The following is a 21,371-nucleotide window of genomic DNA, read 5'->3' as shown; positions in this document are numbered from 1 at the left end:
CTGCGGCCCCGCGCCCTGCCGGTGCCGCCGCCGGGAGGGAGGCGGCGGCGACACCACCGGGCTGGCAACCCCGTCGCGCACGGCGCGGCGAGAGCAGGGTTAACATCCAACAAGTGCCCACCGTACTCTGTGAGAACAGCACTGCGAGCACACGGATAGGATGTAAATCCCTCCGCCTGGGGACGTGAAATAGCCATTTTCCTCCTAAATTCATCAGCTGAGGGCAGGGCAGGAGGCTGGTTGGGCAGGCAGACGCTGTTCTGGTGTTGGAGAGGACCAACAAGCTGCTGGAGCCCTTTCGGGTCACAGATGCTGCTTCTGCCCGGGGTTCTGCTGTGGGAGCGGGGCTGGGGGGACTTCTCCCAAGGATTTCCCGGGAGGAGAACTAAAATTAGATTGTTTCTCCCTCTCTAGGAACAGGAGCATTATTGAGCTCTCCCATGCTTTACTAGTGAAGCTTAATCCCATCCACCCACTGAAGCTTTTGCCAGGCCAGTGCTAGTGTGAGCTGCAGCCCCCTGAATGCCCTCTAGAACATGCTTTGAGAGGGGCATGCGCAGACAAGAACAAGTCAGAGAAGAGAAGCAGGTCTCGGAGCCAAATCAGACAGCCTCGCTCTCAGTGAGGTTCTCTTAGGTTCAGAATCCTCCTTCCAGTCAAGCTCACCCATTACATCCCATATGTGATCTCCCTCTCCTTGAGGAATATATCCTGCAGAATCTCACAACAGGGCCTGGCCCCTTCCCCTTGCTGTGTGAAAGGTTTGTGACGGCAGGAGCAAAAAGCTTGTGGGGAGGGGCAGTTTTGGGAGCCATCATTCACCCCTGCTCAGCCAGACCATTTGGCTGCAGCCCTGGTCAGGTTTGCTGGGGCTGAGCAGTCACGAAACTCTCCGCAGCACCAGGAGGGCTGTGCGAGGCAGGCATGGTGTCCTGGCCAGGCCTGTGGGAGAAGCAAGCACGGAACACAGGCTGGGCAGGGGGCTGGAGCGTCACTGGTGTGCACAACACCCAGAGGAGCAAAGGAGCAGCAAGACCACAACAGTATCAACACAGAGCAATACTGACTAAAACCATCTTGTAAGACAGTAAAAACAGGCTGCTATCTTCAGTAAACTTCAACAAATTATTTTCTGAACATGTCAGAGCACAGGGCACTCACCAGGTTTTGTAGAAAACCCTGCAAGAGCTGGCTGACACTGAGACAGCTCAACCTTTGGCCGGTGAGAGCTGAGGTGACACATGCAGCAAAGCTCTGCTTACACAGGCTTCCACTGCACCAGACACACACCAAACCAAAAGAGCCATGTTCCCTATGCAATAAACCATGGAAATTGCTTTTGATAGTGTAAAAAGTACTGGAATTTGCTTTTGGGTCTCACTAGCTGATGGGAACTGCATTCAGGAACAAATGGAATGTTTCCCCTTTGCAGTCTTGGTTTGATTTTGGGGCTCTCAGACCTCCTCTGGGGCCACCATCAGGACACAGTGAGCGTCCCAGAGCAAACACAGCTCTGGTGACCAAAAGTGATGTCACTGAAGCAGCTCTGGCACCCTTGGGCCTGGACCTTAGACCCCTCTTGAGGAGCCATCTCTGCCAGCATTGCTGCCAGGACAGGCTGGCACCTGTCAGAGTACCAGACAAGGATGACAACAACTCGATATAGGCTCCTAGTTTTATTGTTGCAGACCACATTACAGACCCAGCACCGTGACACTGCTGAGGTGAGTGTTCACACGTTGTACCCAATGAGGCCGCCCTTGCCGATGATCTCTCCAATGTAAAACCACATCAGCACCTCCGTGGCCACCAGGCCATTCCTCAGTGCGTCCTGAAAGGAAAAAGCCATTGGGTTAGATCCCACACTCCCGCAACAGCTCCTCCCTCACTCCCACTGCCACATCTATGCCCTCCAGAAAAACCCAGAAAAGGAGCAGGGTGTTTGCTGTGTTTGGCTACCCCTCAACATGTCCCATCACAGAAACGTTCTACAACATTAAGTACACTGTCAGCTGTTGATTGTGGCTTTTTGTAGGTCTTTCAGGATAATTTTTTAGCCCACACACGGGAAATACACTAATTTCAAGGCCAGTGGATGACACAGCTGATCCAGAAGGCTGGGCTCATTCAGCCACCTATGGATTCTCCCTTCCCTGGGAGCAGAGGGGAACAATCACAGCCTGGCCCAGGCAGGGAAGAATTAGAGCAAAGCCAATAAAACAAAACACTTTAAAGTCTGGGCCCCTGAATTCCATGAAAACACCTCCCACGCTTCCCGAGGCAGGAGCGGAGCATTGCTGGTGGCCGGGAAGCTCGCTGGCGCTGTCCCCGGCTGTGTCGCGTCCCGCCCCGCCGGTACCTTGACGGTGAGCTGCGCCAGGCGGCCGGTCTGGAACGCCCTGACCAGCCCCTTCATGCTGTCGATGGCCCGCGGAATCTCGGCAGGGCTCGGCGGGGCCAGCTCCACCTTGGCGTAGTACCAGAAGGTGGCCAGGCGCGGCTTCGAGTAGGTCACGGCGGCTGCGGAGCGGGACCGGAGCGGACGGTGTTGGCCCGGTGCTTCCCCAGCGGCGGGAGCCTGCCCGGGCCCAGCGCCGCTGCCCTCAGCCCTGCTCCCCATCCCCTCCGCTGCCTGCCCTCAGCCCAGCCGGTCCCAGCGCCGCCCGGCGCCTCCCTCACCGCCGAGCAGCTCGGGCCCGCGCTGCACCGGCCCCTGCGCGGCCCCGGCCCGCCGCCGCTGCCCTGCCCTGAGCCCAGCCCGTGCCCAGCCGGTGCCAGCGCCGCCCGGAGCCTCCCTCACCGCCGAGCAGCTCGGGCCCGCGCTGCACCAGCCGCTGCACCAGCCCCTGCGCCGCCCTGGACATGGCTGCGCGCTCAATGTCACCGCCGCGCCCGGCGCCGCCGCGGCCAGCCCGCGCGAGGACCCCAGGCCACGTGCGCGGGGCGGGGCCGGCCGGGGCCGCGGGTTCGAGACCCGCGCGGAGCCGGGGCCGCGCCCAGCGAGGCTTCCCACAGCTCCCGGTGCTGCCACAGCTCCACCACCGGCCCCGAGGTGATCTGTGTTTAATTTCCAACGCCCGCCATTCCCGACACGCACTAGGGAAGTAAACCGTGCTACCCTCGGCACACAGGAGATGGAAAAACGTCCCACTCCTGTTGGTCCTCCCCCTGTTGATCCCCCCAGCCCGCTCTGGGAGCAGCCGGAGGCATTGCTTTCACCAAGTGAAAGATGGTCACAGTTTAAACACAGAACCAGAGGGAGGCTTTCGCTGTTGCTGGAAAAGAAGGTGGCCAACACAAAGAGCAGGTAATACAGAGCCAGGGCACCATGTCATGAGGAGGCTGTGTTCTCCCGAGGCCAAAGCTGTAGTGCACTGGGAAGTCATAGTATTAAAGACAGAGTCTTGAAAGGAAAAGAGAGAACAAGAGTTGGCAGGGAAGGTCGGAGGAGAGACTCCAAAGGTGGTGGCAATGCACTAAATGTGGTCGTCATTAGGGTGGCAGCTCCAGCCATTACCCCTACATGGCTGTGATCTCGCCCATGACAGGTTTAATGATGAGATCCTGTCTTTCAGTTCAGTGTGTCCTCCAGCTCCTCCTCCTTCTGTTTTTTCCTCTCTGCAAGCCATCTCTGGATCTTCTCTTTTAGCTCTGTGTTTGGTCTGATCTGGTCCATAGTGAGGGGACTCCGATTGAAAGGATCTGTCTGATCGCTGAAATATAAAATAAAATATCAAGGATATTACTTGGACATTCCTGGTGCTAGAGATAAAAAAAAAAAAAAGAGAGAGACCAGGAAGAGTCATTGGATATGTGAAACAGATTCCCCAAAGTATCAAGGTATGAGGGCTGTGCACACCTGAGGAGGTGCCGGGCTATAGTCGATCGGTCCACAGTGACACGGGAGGAGGGCAGGATCACGGGGTCTGACATCAGAGTGCTCATGATTGGATCCAGGAACTCATCACAGGCATCTGCGTATGTCTCCTCTTCCTGCTGCTGCCGGTCTGCAAGAGACTAGGGAGCACAGGTGGCTTTGAGGGATTCGGCCCCCCTGTTCCTTAAAAACCAGGGAGCATTCACAGGTCTGTGCTGGCAGGGAACCCTCCCACTGCCCCACCTGCACCTTGTACGGAGCTCCATTCCTAGAAATCCAGCTCCACAGCAAAGGTGCAGCAACACACAGAGCGAAAAGGACACAGGGAACCAGCTCTATCTTTTTTCCTATGTTGAATTCCCTCCAGTGCTCACCTTGATCCTCTCAGCCAGGTTACTAAAAGACACTATCATGTTGCCAGGTTTGTTAATCTTCTTCAGAACCCGCACAGTCTGAGCAAAGAGCGTTGGTGAGTAGGACCGGCCGTCCTTGGGGACTGTGGCACAGAAGTTTTCTTCATCCCTGCGCCACAGGTTACGTGAGAGAAAGGTTTAAGAATCCCCATTTTTCAGGGCTGCAAAACAGTCCCCACAGCAGCCACATTCCCATAGCAAAGAACTCAAAGCTAAAGAAAAGCTCAAGTGCAACTAAGCATTTCTGCCCCAGTATCACCAAGACGGCTCCTGCCACCGACAAGCTCACTCCCCTTGTCACCTACCCAAGGTTTAGGTAGATAGTGCAGATGTCAGACACGAGCTGCTGTGGCTTGAAGTCAAACTCACTGAAATCCTTCACCTTCAAAGCTCCCATTTTAGGCCCAACCAGGTGCTGCAGGAAGTAGTTGAGCATGGAGATGATGCGCTCGGCAAGGAAAGGATGCACAAACAGGGACTTGATTTCTGGAAAGCAAAACAAGAGTTTGCAGATTCATAGCAATTCCATCCTCATCTGAGCACACTGAAATGAAGTTCCTGCCTGCTCCCTCCCTGGCAGGCAAGAGGGGCCATTTTCCCTACCTGAAGTCAGGAAAGCCAGAGTGCCAATGGTTTCATTGGACATGATGTTGTGGAAACGTGCCAGCTGACCAAACATCTGCAGGCTGGACTCCTTCTCACGGCGAGCCTCTGGGGACAGGCTGTCCCACTCGCCCCGGTCCTTCTCAATCTGCTGAATTTTGATCTTGCTGAGGTACTGCAAGACAGAACACATGGAGTGTTTGGCTGGGTGGTGACGCCAAGGAGGTCCAGAAACGCTCAAAACCAGTCAGGCAACATCCCTATCACCCATCTTATCTGCTGGCCTTCCAGCAATCAGCTCTCTGGCAGGTAATAGCTCCCCAAAATAGCCCTTTCTAGCAGCAACAGCAGCTCTGAAAGGAGTGGAGAGACATTTAACACACACCAGGGACATGAGAGCACCTGAAATTCCCTTGCAATCCCAAAGGAGAACTGCCTGGAGACAAAAGGCCTTTATTAGGACAAAACACTTGCAGAAAGACCAAGGGGATTTGAGAATAAAAACCCACAGTGATTGTTTAAAGCCTGAGTGTATCCAGATTGGGAACCGGCAGATTTCCCAGCGTGGTTTCTGTTGGATGTGAAAAAGCCCTTTTGCTCCTCTTAGTTCTGAGCTGCCTCCTGATCCCAACAGAAGGAAGGGTAACCCACAGACAGGGCCCCAGACCTTTCCTCTTGCCTTCACCCCTTCTCCCAGGGCATTGGCCACACCATCATGGGACTGTTTCCGGCATACTACTTACTGCAGAGACTTGCCAGGCAGGGCTAGGCAAGCTGCCCCTGTTCTGGAGGTCAGTATTGCACCAAGGAAGTGAGAACTTGTTTACCGGATTATGATGGAACATGAGCTCAGCCCTACCTGTATGGCTTCATCCAACAGGAAAATGGCATCGTTCATGAGCAGGTTAAGGAAGCGCAAGAAGAGAGGGGGATTCATTGCCTCCAGGTTCTCTGAGGCATAATCAGCCAGGGCCTGTGAAAAAAGGGAGAATAGGGAATTCTGCAGCACAGCCCCAAAGCCACATGCCCACTCATGTGAGTTGCACACTCGGACATGCACCTCTGGCCTCACCTTTATGCTGTCCCGGTAGGAATCAGTGTCCCACATGTACCTCAGGATGGGATACATGGGACGGCGGTAGTTGAACTTCTGTTCAAACTGGTGTGGGTCACCTGGGCACAAGCCAAAGAACCTTTCAAGTGGACAGTCCCCCACAGATGCTACACAGGAACACAACTCTTCCCTGGCTGCGCTTACCCGTAAACTCGATATCCACAAAGACTTTGATGAGTGCCTCGGCCAGGTGGGCAGCGTGTTGGTAAGAGCAGAACACTCGCTTGCGATGAAATACGCTCGAGACGAGTGGGCTCTGAGCCTGATCCAAGTGAGGCATCACAGCTTCCAACACTTCAGCCAGCTTGGCTCGCAGATGAGGATTTTTCATCCTGCAAGAGAAAACAAAGCAAATCCAGGATGGCATGTCCATGGTGCAGAATGGAGCTGCTCAGGAATCACTCCAGGATCCATGATTGAGTGCCAGATTGCTGCAGACCATCAGTAAAGCCAGCCCTGGGTCAGCACTCACTTGCACAGACTGCATGCCACAGTGGAATCTCAGGCAAAGGCCAGAGAGTGTGGGAACAGCCAAGCTGCTGCTCTCACCCCTCCTACAGCAGCTCTCCCACTCACAGCCCAATGCCTGCTTGTCAGCTGGAGCTCTCGAACAAACCCAGCTGTCCCAGCTGTTTTCCTACTGCCCACAGACCTGCTTCCTTTCTACCCTGCAAATCCAAGTGCTTTGCCTGCTGCATGTGCTGTCCAGCACCAAGCACTGAGGTCAGAGTATACCTCTGCTGCACTTGTGGGGCAGAAACCAAACCACCTACCCCAGGTGATGGTGTAGGGGACTGCCAGGAAGAACTCCCCACTCCACCTCCCAGGAACAGCAGGAACAATGAGAGTTGCCCACCATGGGAATACGAGTGTAAATGAATGAACAGCAGAATACAGAAAGCAGGGTGATGTCTTATCAGGAAGACTGATAGAACTACTCAGTTCTATTCCGTGGAAATCATAGAGACACTCCCAACAGATCAATCCCAGGAGCTCCCTTGAACAAGTACAAAATGGCTGTAGCTGAGAGGTTTCTGCATCATACAACCAAACACATATATTTAAGCACTAAATCCCATTTGAACCTTGCATGAAGCCTGTGGCCTCCAGGCAGGCCTTTATTCCCTTTGTGCCTCCTGCAGGCATATTTCAGCTGTTTCAAAAAGATCAAGCTGCTCGCAGCTGCATGAACCAAGCCTCAAGACAGCTCTGCAATTTCTGCTTGCTTGGTCACCCCGGGTGTTCTGCATCAAGGATCCAGGGCTGCACCTACCTATCCACATCACCCATGAAAACAGTAACAAAGTGAAGGATGTGCTCCAGGGAATCGGCAGAAGTCTCCAAGATGTCATCAGCAAAACGCCGCAGGAAAATGAAGAAGTCGCCCAAATTATCAGCAAAGAACTCTGCAAACAGAGATTGTAGCTAAGCTCCTCCCCAGGCAGCTTACCTTACCCTTTTCCAGCCTCCCATCCACTCTCCCCTCACCACCCTGATGCTGATGAAGTATTGGTAATTAACAAGCTCTATTAGAACCTGCCATGGAAAAGGATGCCCAGCCTGGTGGCATGAGTAACACCTGGGACTCACTTCCCTCTTCCCTCCCACAAGTCAGGTCACTTATGGGGTGAATCTGTCTGCTGATGATACACTTTTACACAACCCCCAAAGGTTGTGTAACAGGCCTCAGAAAAAAGAGTTTATGTATAGAGAAAACACTAAATAAATGTAGAATTTGTCACTTGCAAAGGAGTAGGACTTCTAAAAGGTCAGCAGCTTCACTATCCTAAGTATGGCCCCTCAAACAGCCCCAAATCTTCTAAGAGTGATCCTCTTCAGAGAGAATATTCTGCACAATGTCGGTGGTCAGGCAGCTCTCATGTAGGGTAGGTGCTGGCACAGACCCCTGGCAGCACCCGTGGCTTCACCTGGCACGTAGGCCAGCGCGCTGTGCTCCACCTCCGGCAGCGGGAAGCTCAGCTCCAGCGGCTCGGTCCCGCGGTTCCCCGCAGCCAGCTGCACCAGCAGCACTGCCATGGACACCTGCAGGTTCAGGCAGTTCTGCAGCATCTGTGGTTCTGTCATCGCTGTCTTGGTGGAGAGATAGATGGTCATCAGGCGCTCAAACTGCTCCCTGAGGCTGTCAGCAGCGGGGCTGGAGCTCTGCTGAGCTTCTCGCCATGCCACTTGCAGGCGGTGAAGGCTTTGGTTTATTTTTACCATCTGGTCGTGCAACCTGCCCAGAAAGGAGGTAAGGAGGGGCTGAGGAGACAGACAGACAGACATCCTGCCTCACCAATGCAGAACCAGGTGGGAGCTTCCAGCTGTTCTGTGCTGGTGGATTCACATAATTTCCTGTGGGTACCCTGTCTGGGGTTCCAAAAACGGGAAGCCTTGGGGAAAGGCTTGGCAGGACCCGGAAGGGCATGAGACCCTGTGAGGGACCATGGCACCTGCAGAGTGGCCTGGGGACATGGCAGAGCCCTCTCCAGCACCGAGCTCCCTTGGGCCACTGAGGTCAGGGATCCAGCATGGCCCAGAGACGCTTCCAAGGTGATGCTTCAGTTTCCCAGCAACAAGCCACTTGCATAATAACTTTTCTGTCAATGTCTATATTTAGAGAATAAACCAGAAGGGGACTCTGCTTGGATCAGCCATGACCTCACAGTATCTAGGCAACGATTTGCAGAGGGAACTCGTGCAAAACAGTGTTTTAGTGTCCAGAAAATCCTCTCCTAGAAGCTGACAGCTACCCCACATTGCTGTTTCACACACAGCCCAGCTATCAGGGCATTTAGGTCACTCCCAGTGGGCAGGTGCTCTGCCACCTGGATGGGGCTCCTGCCCCAAGGAAAGGGGGGAATGGAGTAATCTACATATACCCAGCATTTGGCTATTGGTGTCTATAAATGACATGCATCTTCCAAAATTTCTTCCTGCAGTCAGTCAGGCTGAAGTTCAAGCATGTGCGTAGCTGCACATGGGTGGAAACTGAAAGCAAGTACCTGTGAAACCCCAAGTGCAGGGTATACTGCGTGAGCACCAGGTTTTCTGTCACCAGGTTGTAGCTGTTCGCAAACTGTGGCTCTTGCTCACTCAGAGCAGGGATCAAACATGTTTCTTTTTCCAAACCTGCAAGGAAAAGCATCTCTGCATCAGGTCCTACCTAGGTGAGGAGAGGGCTTGAGAGGGTCCCTCCTGAGGACACAAAAGGGCTCCTGGTGATACTGGCAGTGTTTTGTTTGTATTCAGCTCTCTTCTTGCTCCTCTCTAGTCAGACTTCTAGCTGTCCCCTAACCCTAATGGCATCCACTGAGAGGGCACTACTGGGTAAAGTGGGGACCTGAGGAGATCCCCTTTCCCATTCCCTCAGTTCCCAATGCTGAGGTGTACCTTTCATGTGTACGTTCTTGCTCCTCCTCTCCTCTTCGTTCAGCTCCTTCAGGGCACAGTAGGTAGGGTTGAAAGTTAGCAGCTTTGGAGATCTGGGTTTGCAGAAGGGCTGGCACAGCTTCAGGAGGGCAGCCCCCAGGTTAAGGAAGAAGGCATCTGAGGCATACATCTGGAAGAAAATCTCTGGCATCTGGTTAGCCCAAATTTTGGTGCGGCCCGCATTTGCATGGAGGCAGTTCCCCAGCCAGGAGAGGATCCTGTGCTTTGTCTCTGGTGACAACTGCAACAGGTTCTTCAGTATCTGGTAGATCTTCTCATGGAACTGGGCCATGAACTGTTACAGGAAACAGAACACAGCTGAATGAGTCCTTGGGGGTTGTTCTTTTGCCTCTCTGATATCATTGCTATCAGACCCTTTCCTGCTCCAGATCATGTCCTACTACTCAGGACACCCCGTGAATCACCCATCACACATAGGTATTACAACCAGGTCAGATCCTGGGGCTGGCAGCAAACAACAATTAGGTATGTCTTCAAAAGCACAGCTGAGACAATTTGTTCTCATACAAAGTAAATCCAAAATTCTTTGCCTATTTTTGGCAGCCTGATGGAGCCCCTGAGTGGGAAAGCCCCTCTCAGGGATGACCTCTGCACCCCAGTTCACTCCTGTATTTATATCCTGAATCCTCACACTTCACTCCTGACCTATTGGAACATTCCTAGTGGTATTCCTCTACGGAAAAAATTTACTTTCATAATGAGAGAGAATGTTGCCTGTCACTTTCTTAACTGGTGAATCAATTAGTACTTTAATTACAGGACAGATACTGAAAACTAGTCCCTGGTGATTTCAACACCTGAGGTAGATGATCTCCTCGGGTGAGGTAGCACCTCAAGTTCTGTGGTCTGTTCCACAGTACCACCCACCCTTTTTCCAAAAGCTCAGGCAACTTTGGTAAGGCACAAAGATTTGGGTTACAACCACGCAAGGCAGCTGGCAAAACTGTTCCCAAGCTCCAGCTGGAGAATTCAATGCAGTTTTGGGACATGCAAGCCATGCTATTCCTGAACCAGCAGTAGAACTCAAACCCTGATACCATGTTTTGAACCCTCAGGCAATGAGAGGCCACTAACACAGCAGGAAGCAGAATTGCCCCACTTCTCCCACCTGATGGATGTTGGATTCCTGCACTTTAATCTCCTGTGGGCTGGATCGGGATGGATTCAGAAAGTAGCCATGGTTCTCCACCACGCCAGGGGTCTTCAACAAGCAGGAGATATTTAAAACAGCTCCAAGCAAAGTCTTCTGGTACATCTGTCCATTGCTGGGATCCTTGGGCTGGATGTAGCCTGTAAAAATCTGGGAAGCACATCAGGACATGCTTACAATAATCCAAAATACCAGCAAACACCCTAACAAACTGATGGGTTTGTGGCAAGCTATGAGAAGGGAGAGGAGGGGGTATGACTACACACACTGGGCGCTGTTACACCACACTGCTGGTTTGACCTCTGCAAATCAGGTCTTGTAAATGTGCCCCTGCAAAGAGCTCCTGCCTATGCCAAGGTACCCACCTTTGCTATGTCCTTCTGCTTTGTGAAGTAGAGGAGCACATCAAGGTATGTGTACAGCAGGATCTGGCAGAGGTCCAGGTCCTTGATTCTCCCCAGCAGAATGTCAAACACAGGAACCATGACCTCCCCAAATGTGCGCACCTCCTCATCCATTGTTAAGGCTTCTATGACCTCCTCAAGGAACTCGGTCATGTCTTCAAACTCTGTCAGGAGATACAAGGTTGTTACTTAGAGTGCTCCAGGAGCCAAACCAACCCAGACACAACCCTCTCTTTTGGCAGCAAGGGGAGCCAAAGCTTCACCCAGCTCCACGATGCTGCAGGGCAGCCTCGCAGCACTGAGGCAGTGGCACAACCCTCTCACTTACGTGCCCCTCTCAGTGTCTCCAGCATCAGGTCCACCAGCTGCTCGTAGACGTTCTGGTTGACGTAGATCTCGGGGGTGAGGAGGACGGTGCGCGTGTTCGACACCGTCAGGTTGCGGCAGCGCACCGCGAAGGGCAGCAGATTCTCCGGGACCTTGGTGATCTGAGCAAGGAGAAGGAGGCAGCGCTGGGGCCCCGCTCAGCGCAGCTCGAGCCGGGTCACTGCAGGCTGGGTGCCGGAGCTGCCTCCCCCACCTCTTCCCGTGCCCTGCGGAAGCAGGCGTAGAGGTAGCGCAGGATCTGCCTCTCCCCGGCGTCGCGCTCAGCCGAGAGGTTCTGGCTGCTGGCGCAGGTCATGTGGATCAAGTGGCTCCCGGGCTCCGGCAGCAGCAGGCGGGTGAACAGGGCCTGGGCAGCGGCACAGACGGGTGCAGTGACAGCACAGAGCTGAGCCCTCCCCAGGAGGAGGCTCCACACCCCCCGGCTCACTGACTGCTGCTGGGAACAGCTCTCCCTGCCCCTCAGTAAGTAACAGTGCTGGAGTGAGAGCCCCCAGCTGCTTCTGGCCTAAGCAAATCCTCCAGTCCCCATGGAATAACAGTACCCCCACCAGCAACCATTTCCACTGAAGTCCTCAGCAGGAACGACTGACACAGCTGCCAATGAGGACAAGAGTGCGTGGACACTGCTGACTGAGTTCTCTGGTACTTCTTCCCTTTCCCACCCACACAGACCTGCAGGGCAGCAAACTCCTGCAGCTTCCCCAAATTCTTCACTTTTCTCAGCCTCATATCCCAAAAATCTCATGGACTTTTCCAACAAAATAGTAATAAGTGGCAGCTTTGTGCCAGGTTTTGGAAAAGGATTTGGGATACATCATATGTACATTTGAGGAAACAAACTGAATCCAGTGGCCGAAGTCTGCAGGTGGCCCCAGGCAGGTGTGCCTACCTGCTCCACGTTGTCCATGTCCAGCCAGTCCTGGTCATCCAGGTCTGCGGCCATTTCCTCCAGGTAGACACAGCGTGCCGGGATCCCATTCCCGCTCTTCATGCTGGGGTCACCTGCGAAGGGCAGAGGGACCTGTTCCACCTGCAGGCAGGACTGTCCCAGCACAGCCCCAGCTGCTGCCCCTGGCACTGTCCCCTCCCAGCTTCCCCCTGGGGTGTCAGACCCGGCACGCAGAGCTGCCCCAGCCTGGACCACCCTCCCGGGGGTTCCTGGGCTCACTGTTGTCCAGGGTGATGAGGAAGATCCTCTGGATCATGTGGTTGATGTTGAGCTGCTCGCAGAGCTCTCGCTGCGAGCGGAATGAGCGGCTGATCTCGGCCACCGAGTAGTCGCAGTCGTCCAGGCTCTCGGAGACGCTGTTGTCAGAGTCATCCTGGCTGATGGACGTCTCCTCGCCTGCAGGACAGAGCCCTCAGCGTCCGGGGTCGACCCCTGCCAAGCGGACCGCCTCGCCCCCTCCCCAGGCCGGCCTCGGCCTCCGCACCTGCCAGCTGCCGCAGCTGCTGCTGCTTCTGCACGGCGGCGAAGTGCTTGGCGGCAGCAACGGAGCCGAAGAGGGCGGCGAAGGGGTTGCTGGAGATGCTGTTGTTGTTCTCCTGGTCGGTCATCTCCCCTCAGGGCCGCGCCATACGGGAGAGCCGGGCCAAGGCTGCGGGGAAGGCGCGGCGGGCTCGTCCGGCTCGGTGCGGGGGCTCCGGTCCGGTCCCGTCCCGCTCGGTGCGGGGGCCCCGGTCTCGCTCCGCTCCCCTCCCGCTCGGTGCGGAGGCTCCGGTCCGCTCCCCTCCCGCTCGGTGCGGAGGTTCCGCTCCCCTCCGCTCCCACCTCGGCCGCCGGCGCCGCCGAGCTCTGCGCGTCACCGCGGCGCGCACAATCGACGTCACCGCGACGCGCCGGAACTGAACCACGGCAGGCGGAACTTAGGGAGCTCCAACGGGAGCGGCGGCAGCGACGCCTGGCGACCGGGACCGGGAACGACAGCTGCGGCCCCGAGGGGAGGGGAACGGGAACGGGAAATGGGGAATGGGAATGGGAATGGAAATGGGAACGGGAATGGGAATGGGAATGGGGATGGGAATGGGAATGAGAATGGGGAATGGGGAATGGGGATGGGAATGGGAACGGGAATGGGAATGGGAATGGGGATGAGAATGGGAAATGGGAATGGGGAATGGGGAATGGGGATGGGGAACGGGAATGGGAATGGGGAATGGGGATGGGGAACGGGAATGGGAATGGGAATGGGAATGGGAATGGGAATGGGAATGGGAACGGGAATGGGAATGGGAATGGGAATGGGAACGGGAATGGGAATGGGAATGGGAATGGGAATGGGAAATGGGAATGGGGAATGGGGATGGGAATGGGAATGGGAACGGGAATGGGAATGGGGATGAGAATGGGAAATGGGAATGGGGAATGGGGATGGGGAACGGGAATGGGAACGGGAACGGGAACGGGAATGGGAATGGGAATGGGGCACGGAATGGGAATGGGGATGGAAATGGGAATGGGGCAGGGACAGGGATAGGGAATGGGATAGGAATGGGACAAGGACAGGGAATGGGGCAGGGACAGGAATCCAGCCCAGCTCGGTGGGAGCCGAGCATGTCCCGTGTTGTGAATCCCGACCGTCTGTGCGATAACCAAGTTTGTGGTTTTTATGGGTCCAATGGCCTACATTTGAATATTAACGATATGTAAATCAACTGCTTAACAGGCAAATCACGATTTTATATTGAATCAATGTGCATATTTACCCTTATTAACTTTGCACCTACAGACACTTCTTTGCAGTTTTTTTTTTAACTTGTGCAGGGAGTTTTGTGTTTACAGGGAATTTGGGGCTGCAGGGTGTGGTGCAGGGACACTGATGTGTGTGTTTATATTACACCCCCATGCATCGCCTCTGTGCTGGGCTGACCTCGGCCCCAGGGCCTCCCAGCTGCTCCATCCCCTCCCTCGCACCCTTCTTGGTAGGGGAGATTTGAGGTGAGGTCAGAAAATAGCCTGCCAAGACTCTGTGAGGAGATACAAAGGCAGGCTGATAGAGGAACAGCAGAGGTGGACAAAAGGGGTTAAATCCCAAGGGTTGTTCTGCAACCCTCTGAGGCAAAGCTGCCTGGGGACTGCATGGAGGCTCCTCAGCCCAGCCAGACCCTGCATACACAGATTTTATTGGTTTGTTTTTCAATCCAGGCCCGTGGCAAGTGCTGCAGGTGACTCCAGTGATGTGATTCCTGTAACAAAATTAATTTAATTCCACTACACCGTGTCCAACCTCTCGCAGCACCAGCCCAGTGCAAGACCTCCATGCTGGGGGAGTCCTGGGGCTCTTTGTCAGACAGGGAGCGGGGCAGTTTGGGGTGTGGGGGGCACGGGGCCGTGTCAGGCTCCACGAGGTGGTGCAGCACGGAGCCCATGGCACTGAGGCCTCTGGGCTCTGCCTTTTCTTTGCCCAGCCCCCTGAGAGTTCCCCCAGAATAAACACGGCCGGTGGTCGGGTGGTTTGGTCATGAGCAGCCTTTACTCGCCCACTAGTTGCGCTTGGTATTCCTCGTTGCAAAAGAACAACTTGACAAAAAGAATGCCCTGGGGCTGCGCTGGGAATGGGGGTGAGGGCACAGGGGCTCAGCCCCACGGAGGAGGGTGGGCTATGGCACTGTTGGCGTGGGCACCACGGCCGGGGCAGCTCAGGCAGGGAATTCCCGCTCTGGAGGCTGGTCCCGGCCGCCCTCAGCCGCGCTGCCGGCGGCACCGATCCGCACCGGCGCGTCCTCGCCGGGCCCCGGCAGCGCGCAGGGCTGCAGCAGGTGGTCCCAGTAGAGGCTGAGCGTGGAGTGCTCCTGCTGCTCCAGCTCCCTCAGCTCCTGCAGCTCCTTGGCGCTGGCCGCTGGCGTCTGCACCTCAAAGGTCATCTCAAAGCGGCTGTAGTCCACCTGGAAGGCGCCTTTCTCCAGGGACATGCAGGGCTCAAAGCGGTATCCCCAGAGGATCTCGTCCTCTGTGTAGGAGGTGCGGGCTTGGCACGTCATTCCTGCAGCGAGACAATGGCTGAGCTGTGCCACAACGAGCCCTGCTGCCTGGCCAGGGGCTTCCAGCCCTGCAGCGCCCGTGGCCTGCTGGAGACAGTTTTGACCCCGAGCTTCTCTTGCTCAGATGCCACTCCCGGGCCCAGGTTTGCCCAGCATCTCCAGGACCCCAGGGGAACCCCCCCTCCCCACCCTGACCCCCTGAGACCACTTGCCTGTGGCTTCCACGATGCCCTCGAGGATGATGATGATTTCAAACTGCTCCCGGCGCAGTGACTCGGCAGACATGTCCCAGAAAGGGCTGTGATGGTTGATGACATGGCAGATGATCTGGGGCTCCACCAGGAACAGACGGTCTTCCCCTGTGTCATACCCCAGGTTCAGTTCCGACTGCTCCAGGGGGATGAACTCCCCCTCGGCCGTCTGACGGGACTTGATCAGCTTTGCCCGGATCTTGGCATCCACCATGTGGCTTTCCCGCAGGTCCCCCACGCGGAACATCAGGCACAGCTTCTCGTCCCGGAGGGAGATGACGCAGTTCTTGCTGAAGATGAGGGTCTGGGCACGCTTCTTGGGCCGGGAGATCTTAACGAACATGCAGCCAACCATCATGGCATCAATCATGGAGCCAACGATGGACTGTGCCATCAGCAGGATGACGCCCTCGGCACAGTTGGCCGTCACCATCCGAGTGCCGTAGCCGATGGTCCGCTGGCTTTCCACCGAGAGGAGCAAGGCGGACACAAAGCCATCCACGTTCTCAATGCACGCCTGCCACTCGGGATCGCCCTGGTGCCCAACGTCACCCCGCACCCAGGCATCCAAGAAGTAGATGAAGCCAAAGACCACCCAGGTGATGATGTAGCACATCATAAAGACGAAGAGGAACCAGCGGTACTTGAGGTCTACGATGGTGGTGAAGATGTCTGAGAGGAACCTCTTCTTGTCCTGGATGTTGCCCAGATTCACCTGGCACTTGCCCACTTTTGTCACGTAGCGCTGCCGCTGCCGTTTGCCGGCCTGGACCACGGGGCTGTCCTCCTCCAGCAGCTTGCAGCGCCGGCCCTGCAGCCCCTCCGGCGTGGGAATGGTGGAGCTGCGGGCGGAGGTCTTGCCGCGGGAGTTGGGGATGCTGGCCACGCTCAGCGGGTGCAGGCGGGCACCCGCCTCCAGCGGGGCAGGCGCTGGGCACCAGGACGGCCGCCCGCGGGGCTGCTGGGCGGCCAGGCTGCCGCGGCTCGGCGGCAGGGACGGCTCACCGGGGACAAAGCCGCTGTGGCGGGGCGCAGATGGGTAGTTTGGCATCGGGGCGCCTCTCTTGGCAGCGGCGGCTTTCTGCCCGCCGTCCTCCACCGGAGCGCCGGGGACGGCCGGGAGGTCGGGCTGCGGGGGGGAAAGGAGCCCGTCGGTGAGAAATCGCCTCCGACAGCAACCGCGAGCCCGGCGGCGCCGAGGATGCCCCAGGGCGAGCCATACCTTCTGCGGGAAGGTGCCGTAGCGGCTGGTGTCGGCGGGTGGCCGGGGCAGGTAGGCCAGCATGTGCTTGGCCGTGGGGGTCTGCGCCGGGGGGATGGAGTTGCTGCGGCCGCGGGGCTCCGCCGGGGCCAGCCAGCCGCCCGCGCCGCCGCTGCTGCGAGCGTACGGGAGCACCATGGTGGGCTCAGCCCCGGGCGGGGCGCGACGGCCTGCCGTGGGGGAGACAGAGCGGGGAGTTACTCGGACACGGAAAGCAGCCTGGGGCTCTGGCCCCCCTCCGCACCCCCAGGGGCCAGGGTCCGGGGGGTCCCCCTTGCCCAGCAAGGCACGTCCCAGCTCCGGAGCTGTGCCGGGGTGCCCGCGGGCAGGCTCCAGATGGCTAAGCCCATTAAGGGCCATAATTGCATTGCAAGGCCGGGGAAGGAGGCGTTCGTCTCCGGTGAGAAGCAGCCTCGGCAGCCGGCAAGCTCCAGGTAAGCGCCTAAGGCACTGTAACACAGTTGTTCCAGGCCGTGGAGGTAGCTGCCGGTTCTCTAAGAAGCTCCGAGCAGAAATGGATGGCCCCTAGGTGCGGAGGAAGGAGAGCCTGTGAGACAGATGCAGACCCCACCGCCGGGCTCCTCAGGACACGCTGAGTCCAGCCGGTGCCCATGGGGAGATGTGGTGGGAGGTCACGGTCCTGGAAACGCAACCCGGAGCACAGCGGCCTGCGGGGATAGGGATGGGGATGGGGTGGGAGTGTTGGCACTCTGCCTCCGCCGAGCATCCCCTGCTGCCGCAGAGCAGCGGGACCATCAGAGGATGTCAGTCTCCGGACCAACCTCGCGGCTCCCCAGGCCCCTGGGCGCGGGGGACACCCACCTCATGTCCAGGCAGAGCGGCTGCCGGTCCGGCACACGTCGTTCTCGGCTTGTGGCTCCCGCTGCGCCCCGGCCACTGCCGGGCATCTTCCCACCGGTTGCGGACGGGAATCCTCTGCCCGGCTGTGCCACCGTGGCCGGTGGGAGGGAAAGAAGGACTGGGAGCTCGGCGGCGGCCGCCAATCCTGCTCCGGCGGCAGAAGGTCACCCGTTAATCTGTCTCAATGACAGGCACAATTACCTTGAGACGATTTAATCAGAAGGAGCAGGTGCCCCAATGGCTGGGGGAAGGAGCAGGAGGGGTTTCCCAGCGGATTTCCCTGCTCTTGCCCTTGGGATGATGCTTGCTGTCTGCTCTTAGGAACGGGATGGTCAGCAAGGGCTGGAAAACATCCCCTTTCTCCTGCCTGGTCTATGCTTCTACGTTGAGCGTGGTCCGTTCTCCCTCGCCCCCTCCTTGTGGGAGCCCCCTGCAAAGATCCTCCTGACGCTCACCAGGGCTGGACCCCGGGACCAGCAGGACTCAGTAATTTCCAGTCTGGCACCCGACACAGATAAGAAAGACGGCGGATGAAGGAGAGATTAGTCGCTAATCTCCCAGGGAAGATGAATCTGCAAGCTGGACCCCGCGGAGGCAATGCACGTGGGGGAGGATGGGAGCCGAGTGCCAACACAAATTTGGGGTTTTCCTGATGCTTCTTTTCATCCTTTTCGTAGAATCCCAGAACGGTTTGGGTTTGGGGAGGGTCTTAAAGATCAGTCCAGCTCCAACCCCGGGCCACAGGAACACCTTCCACTGGACCAAGCTGATGTACATGGGCTTTCACCAGCTTTGTGTTTGCACCAGCATATCTCCTATCAGGACAAGGGTTTCCTCACACACAAGCACCATGAGCCGCATCTGCTGGTGAAGTGCTGGGTGCAGGACAGGGGGATCAATGCCCACCTGTGAGAAGGGCCCATCTGAAACCTGCTTCCTCCCTTGAATATCCCCATTCTCAACGCAGCCCTCAAAGCTCCTTGGCATATTTAATTAATGACCGAATGAGGATCAAGGCCTCCAACAGAAACACGGACTCCTGAGCCTGATGCCGGCTCTCTGCTGCCTGCATCTTGTGCTGCGGCGCCAGCCGTGTCCCACCGAGGCTGGAACTGCTGCTGCCGAGAATCGCTTTCCCTGCCAAGGCTCTCTCCGGGGTGGCCAAGGCTCGGAGGATTTGCATGCTTCGGCTTAACCCTCCTGGGCACGGCGAGGCAGCGGCGGGACCCAGCCCGGAGTTACCGCGGGGATGCACGGCTTTTCCTGCTGAGCCGGGCTCTCCTTTTAGCGTGGAAAAACCAACAAGAGCTGAAAAACGACCGTGGCCACACCCCGGCGTTGGAGGAGCAGGCTTGAATTCGCCCCCCCGGGCGGAGACGCGGGCGGCGGCCGGGCGGACGCTGCCGCACAAGCGTTAATGCCCGCGGCCGCCGCGCAGGGCGGCTGATCCGCGCCCGAGGCTCGCCACAGCATGGCCGGGGGCTGGTGGGCAAGGGCGCAGGGCGGGGGGATGCTGCTGGCTCTCCTCGGATGGATCAGCTCCTGCGTCACCACCTTCGTGCCACTCTGGAAGAACCTCAACCTGGACCTGAACGAGCTGGAGGTCTGGAACATGGGGCTCTGGCAGGTCTGCATCACCCAGGAGGAGGGGGTGGTTGAATGCCAAGCCCACGGCTCCTTCCTGGCGCTGCCCCCCGAGCTGCGCATCTCTCGCCTCCTGATGTGCCTCTCCAACGGGCTGGGGCTGCTGGGCTGCCTCCTTGCTGCCCTGGGGCTGGAGGGCTGGAGAACCTGCGAGGACAAACCTGGGCGAAAGCGGCAGCTCCTGCTTGGCGGGGGAGCGATGCTTGGCATGGCAGGGATCACCACTCTGGTGCCAGTCTCCTGGGTTGCCTACAACACCGTCCTCGACTTCTGGGATGAGACTGTCCCTGACATCGTCCCCAGGTGGGAGTTTGGGGAGGCCACCTTCCTGGGGTGGTTTGCTGGAGCCTTCCTCGCCGCTGGCGGACTGCTCCTTGCCTGCAGCGCCCGCTTCACGAGCACCGCGACGCCGCTGGCCCCCACCTGCCGCCAGGCCCCCGCTGCACGAGGTCTGGCTGGGGGCCACCACCTGCACCCCAAAAATGCAGACTTGGTCATCTAGGGCCTCAGGGTGCTGTGCCCTGTGCACCTTGTGGCTCTTCCCCTGGCAGGGAGGGCTCCTGCTTGTTTCCCAGGATGATTTGCTAATCGCTACGGCAGCTCTGCAGGTTTCTCTCCTTCCTCTGCGTGTCTGCTTCACTTTTTTTCCAGTTAAGGAGCAGCAGATTTCCCCGCAGCACTCACCAAGCAAACATGGGAAGGCAACAAGCAGCGGGCAGCACTTTGTAATGCTGGTGACACCGTGGTACCATCACTGATGGGTGATACTGTTGGCACCCCTGGCGAATCCCCTGTAGCCAAGTCTGTTGTGCTAATGCTGTGCCCCAGTGCAGCAGCTCTTTCCTTGCATGTCTGTGTTGCTCTGATGTATTTGCAATAAATTATCATGTCCGTTGGCAGTGTCTGTGCTCTGAACATGCAGCTGTATCTTGGAGAGGTGGGATGCAGGACGGGACTGCAAGGGGCAGCACTGCTGCTGCAGCTATGGTTGGTCGGTCCAGAAAAGATTGGAGGAAAAGAGAGAAAAGAGAGAAAAAAGGGGGAAGGAGGAAAATGAGAGACAAAGCAGTACCAAGTTCTACTCCTGCTGCTGATGGCAGTGACCGCGTGCCCTGCAGGAGCTTCATCTTCTCATGGCTAAGATGATAAAGCCGATAAGTGCCACAGACCTTTGTGTCAGAAGTTCCTTGACTGCATCATTTACCTGTGTACAAGAGGCGAGAAAGGGTTTTTGCTGGTCTGAATTGTTCCTTCCACATTTTCCTGATTTAGCTGTAAAAATAAAGGTTGATTACACACCTCTGTGAACAAGAGCATGGACCATCAGGCTGGATTAGCACCCGGAGTCCTGACAGGGGCCTGCCCGCTGCTACGGCACTGGTTAAAAACCGAGTTCACCGCTGGTTTAATCCCTGCGGGCTCAAAGCCGTGGGCGCGTGACCCATCTCAAGGAAGGCCTGGCTGACAGCAGCATTCCTGGGGGAAGCAAAGTCCACTCCCTGTAAAGTCCCATTTTGAAACCTGCACTTTGCTCAGTTGAGGATCCAAAGGAGCGGATGGGCAAGGCAAGGGAACAGTGATGATCCCTGGGAGTTCTGATGCTGCAGGACAGGGGACAGAGCTGCTGGAACTGAGAGTGGAAGAGGCAGATGCTCAGTCCTCCTGAAAGAGAATCAAACAAGGTAGAACTGAGTGGGGTGTTCGTGGCCATCACCTCCCAGGGAGCTGCACTCCCTGCCCTAGGAGGGCTGAGCCACCCAGGGAGCAGAGAGAGGCTGTTTTGGCTGGAACTCTCCTGGGAAATGGGAAGACAGGACAGTGAGCAAAGGTTTCCAGCCTGGGAACACTCCTCCTGTCCAGCCCAGTCCAAATACCACAACGTCCCTGGCACCACTCTGCACTCCTGACACTCTTTGTTGGTTCCTTAAAGCAGGCTGCGGGCATGGGCTGGGGATTTCAGCTTCTGGCAGCA

The 21,371-nt window shown here is 57.0% G+C and overlaps 4 protein-coding genes across 4 annotated transcripts; 1 reads left to right on the top strand and 3 right to left on the bottom strand.

The window, feature by feature from the left end:
* Positions 1 to 1,663: 1,663 nt before the first annotated feature.
* ATP5MG (ATP synthase membrane subunit g) lies at positions 1,664 to 2,894 on the bottom strand. Its single transcript, XM_021530131.4, has 3 exons — positions 2,801 to 2,894; positions 2,360 to 2,520; positions 1,664 to 1,831 (listed from the first exon to the last, which is right to left on the bottom strand). Exons 1-3 carry the CDS (start codon positions 2,862 to 2,864, stop codon positions 1,733 to 1,735), a joined length of 324 nt encoding a protein of 107 aa, XP_021385806.2. The 5' UTR covers positions 2,865 to 2,894; the 3' UTR covers positions 1,664 to 1,732.
* A 359-nt stretch (positions 2,895 to 3,253) lies between these two features.
* Positions 3,254 to 13,111, bottom strand: UBE4A (ubiquitination factor E4A). The gene is made up of 19 exons (XM_021530052.4): positions 12,835 to 13,111; positions 12,570 to 12,746; positions 12,291 to 12,403; positions 11,595 to 11,747; positions 11,343 to 11,502; positions 10,976 to 11,178; positions 10,569 to 10,760; positions 9,401 to 9,734; positions 9,013 to 9,139; positions 7,936 to 8,243; positions 7,281 to 7,413; positions 6,152 to 6,339; positions 5,966 to 6,066; positions 5,753 to 5,866; positions 4,894 to 5,068; positions 4,596 to 4,776; positions 4,252 to 4,399; positions 3,860 to 4,017; positions 3,254 to 3,713 (listed from the first exon to the last, which is right to left on the bottom strand). Exons 1-19 carry the CDS (start codon positions 12,956 to 12,958, stop codon positions 3,572 to 3,574), a joined length of 3,231 nt encoding a protein of 1,076 aa, XP_021385727.2. The 5' UTR covers positions 12,959 to 13,111; the 3' UTR covers positions 3,254 to 3,571.
* Positions 13,112 to 14,855: 1,744 nt separating this feature from the next.
* LOC110470457 (uncharacterized) lies at positions 14,856 to 19,130 on the bottom strand. Its single transcript, XM_085560323.1, has 2 exons — positions 15,595 to 19,130; positions 14,856 to 15,384 (listed from the first exon to the last, which is right to left on the bottom strand). Exons 1-2 carry the CDS (start codon positions 17,252 to 17,254, stop codon positions 15,041 to 15,043), a joined length of 2,004 nt encoding a protein of 667 aa, XP_085416449.1. The 5' UTR covers positions 17,255 to 19,130; the 3' UTR covers positions 14,856 to 15,040.
* CLDN25 (claudin 25) lies at positions 18,735 to 20,299 on the top strand. The gene has a single exon (XM_021530130.4). It carries the CDS (start codon positions 19,227 to 19,229, stop codon positions 19,899 to 19,901), a length of 675 nt encoding a protein of 224 aa, XP_021385805.1. The 5' UTR covers positions 18,735 to 19,226; the 3' UTR covers positions 19,902 to 20,299.
* Positions 20,300 to 21,371: the final 1,072 nt, after the last annotated feature.

This window comes from Lonchura striata, chromosome 24, assembly GCF_050655825.1.
Source record: "Lonchura striata isolate lonStrDom1 chromosome 24, ASM5065582v1, whole genome shotgun sequence".
Lineage (NCBI taxonomy): Eukaryota > Metazoa > Chordata > Aves > Passeriformes > Estrildidae > Lonchura > Lonchura striata.
The sequence above is the reverse complement of the archived record's forward strand: the minus strand, read 5'-3'. Positions and strand labels throughout refer to the sequence as shown.

Bases quoted from the DNA above. Each gene is read 5' to 3' on its own strand.
- CLDN25 (XM_021530130.4), top strand. From the start codon at position 19,227: ATGGCCGGGGGCTGGTGGGCAAGGGCGCAGGGCGGGGGGATGCTGCTG.
- ATP5MG (XM_021530131.4), bottom strand. From the start codon at position 2,864: ATGTCCAGGGCGGCGCAGGGGCTGGTGCAGCGGCTGGTGCAGCGCGGG. The intron at 2,521-2,800 runs GTGAGGGAGGCT...CCCGCTCCGCAG, and splicing joins CGGGCCCGAGCTGCTCGGCG to CCGCCGTGACCTACTCGAAG. The intron at 1,832-2,359 runs GTACCGGCGGGG...TTTTCCTTTCAG, and splicing joins TGGCGCAGCTCACCGTCAAG to GACGCACTGAGGAATGGCCT.
- UBE4A (XM_021530052.4), bottom strand. From the start codon at position 12,958: ATGACCGACCAGGAGAACAACAACAGCATCTCCAGCAACCCCTTCGCC. The intron at 8,244-9,012 runs GTACTTGCTTTC...CTTTCTGGGCAG, and splicing joins CTGCACTTGGGGTTTCACAG to GTTGCACGACCAGATGGTAA. The intron at 5,069-5,752 runs GTAGGGCTGAGC...TCTGTCTTGCAG, and splicing joins TGTTGGATGAAGCCATACAG to TACCTCAGCAAGATCAAAAT.
- LOC110470457 (XM_085560323.1), bottom strand. From the start codon at position 17,254: ATGGCCCTTAATGGGCTTAGCCATCTGGAGCCTGCCCGCGGGCACCCC. The intron at 15,385-15,594 runs GCAAGTGGTCTC...GTCTCGCTGCAG, and splicing joins GGGCATCGTGGAAGCCACAG to GAATGACGTGCCAAGCCCGC.